The following is a 2,284-nucleotide window of genomic DNA, read 5'->3' as shown; positions in this document are numbered from 1 at the left end:
CCCTACTCCCAGGCCTTCGAGGGGGTCCTCTCTCCTGACTGCCGGCCCTCCGAAGTGGTCCCCTTTCTCGGCTGCCAGCTCTACCCCTGTCCTGGCTACCTTGCAGACCACCTGGCACTTTCTCCCGACTGCTTCCTGGCCTCACCAACCCTCTGTCCCGACTGCCTTCTCCTCTGCTCATCTTTTCTCGACTGTCTTCTCTTCTACCCATCATCTTATCACGAAAATCTTCTTGCTTGACCAACCCTGGGCCATGGCTGATTGCCTGGCCTCGACCTCTATTTACTAGTCCTCCTTTATCCCTTGCGTCTTCCATTCTGCTTTGCCCAGGACCTCTGTAAGATGAGCTGCTGCCTCGATTGCCTTCTAACCTATTATCTCTGTTATCTAGCCGAGGCAGCCCTTTATCTTGGTTGTTTCCTGAATGGGGCAGACCAATACCTAAAGGTTTGAAATCATTATCTGAAGTTAATGATGATGATGTTGCTACTATTGCTCCTCCCTCTATCCCCCCTGTTTTTGACGGAAAAGTAGTTTGAGTGGGTACAGGTTTATTTGCAAGGGATACAGGCTGAGTAACACCTTGGGCTTTGTCCATTTGAGTCTCCATACTTTGAGAATTCTGGTCCCAATTAGAAGGCTCTATGGGCCCTTCCGAGACTTCGCTTTTAGGTGGCTCTTGCTGAGAGTCGCTTAGATTCTCATTTGACTGAGCCGCCTTGGCATCCTTTACATCTGCACCAATGGATAATGCAGCTGATTGCATTTTAAAATTCTTCTGCTGGTTACTATTGGTGTCTGCTAATGGTTCTTTGTTTCCTGAAAGAGGTTCTGCTTGTGACTTAGGTTGCTGCTGATGTTGCTGTCCCAAAGATGGTTTGGGGCCTTTCCACTGTGGTCCACTTTGTCGAGGACTTAGGGATGTATTGGGGGTAATATAAAACTGAGATGCTGGCCCCCGGGGAATCATTCCCCATTTGCTTTTAGTGCCCTCTGCTGGGTGACCTTCATATCTGGGTCTTGGCCCATCGGGGCGATTTCCTTCAAAACGAGGCCCTTTGGGTCTCGGTCCTTCACACCTTGAACCTAAATCCTCAAATCTTCGAGGACCATCAAATCTACAAGTAAAACAAAAGATATTACTCAAGACAGTAAAGCAGAAAAAAAAATTCTCCATGTAAGAATATTTAAGGCAATCTTGCCTTAGAATCTGTTTACAACAATGACTCTTTCAGTCATTAAACAATCCTGAGATATCTATATCTTAGAACCAATATGTTAAGGTGGCAGTACTCAGCAGGTCTTAGGACAGGCTTTGGAAATCATGTCACTTTCACCTAATTCACTTTGACACATCTCCTGCAGCAACTCACTGGTATACTGAATTGTTAAAAAACAATTATGTTGTGCTTTTGTAGACAGAAAAATCCACTCATTTTAATGGAAAAAAATATATATTCCACAGCTAACTCTGAGAGTACTTTTAGAATTAAAATATAACTAAAAACTAAACAATTAACAATATAGGATTATAAATATTGTTGGAAGTAGCATTATCATCTTAATCGACAAAAGTTTTAAAAAACCAGCAGCCAGTCATATCATCTCTTAAGAGTGTGCCCTGACATTTTAAAGTCTGGACAGAGATGTTTTTGCTATGGACCCACTCACTCATTCAGTAAATATCTAGTGTACATCCCATCTGTCAGGTATTACACTACTTCAAAGGGATATATGAATAAAATGTCATCTGTGTCCTCAAAGGGTTTCCAATTGAGGAGAAAGAGGATCTAAATGTAAATATGTGCCACAAAGTGCAATGACTAAAATCTACCTGCATATAATAAGGGCAGACAAAAGAATGGTCTATTTTACCAGGGTGAGGGGTGCTGCTCAATAAAGGCTTTATACAACAGAAGATGCTTAAATTAAGTCTTGAAAGGCAAATTCTCTCAGGTCGGGCTAACAGAGTGTGTTGGAGACGAGGGCAGTGGGTAGCAAGGGCTAAGGAAACATATGAGGAGAGGCAGAGAAACACATACCAGCATAGCATGTTTGGAAGTGCAAACAATTTAGCATGGCCGAAGCAGAGAGGAGACAGAGCTGGGGAGAGCTGGGGAAGGAGGAGGAATGGAAAAGCAGGCAAGGGTCAATGTCCAGAAGGCCTTGGGTGCCTTGTGTGGCAGATACTACTAGCACTCTTCCAATAACCATTCTCCCTTTTCTACAGTTTGAGCCTCTCTGCTTCAGCTGAACACAAGTCGAGCCAGACTAAAGACTCTTT

The 2,284-nt window shown here is 43.8% G+C and overlaps 1 protein-coding gene across 1 annotated transcript in view; it reads right to left on the bottom strand.

The window, feature by feature from the left end:
* The window catches only part of YLPM1 (YLP motif containing 1), a gene marked incomplete at its 5' end in the record, with an annotated part of 59,798 nt that overhangs the window by 32,226 nt on the left and 25,288 nt on the right, over positions 1 to 2,284 (bottom strand). Inside the window, one exon of the mRNA XM_015599581.1 lies at positions 2 to 1,118. Within this exon, the coding sequence (XP_015455067.1) occupies positions 2 to 1,118 (1,117 nt within the window). The remainder of the gene's footprint in view (position 1; positions 1,119 to 2,284) is intronic.

Source organism: Pteropus alecto, unplaced genomic scaffold (assembly GCF_000325575.1).
Source record: "Pteropus alecto unplaced genomic scaffold, ASM32557v1 scaffold8, whole genome shotgun sequence".
Lineage (NCBI taxonomy): Eukaryota > Metazoa > Chordata > Mammalia > Chiroptera > Pteropodidae > Pteropus > Pteropus alecto.
This window is presented reverse-complemented; position numbering and strand designations above follow the sequence as displayed.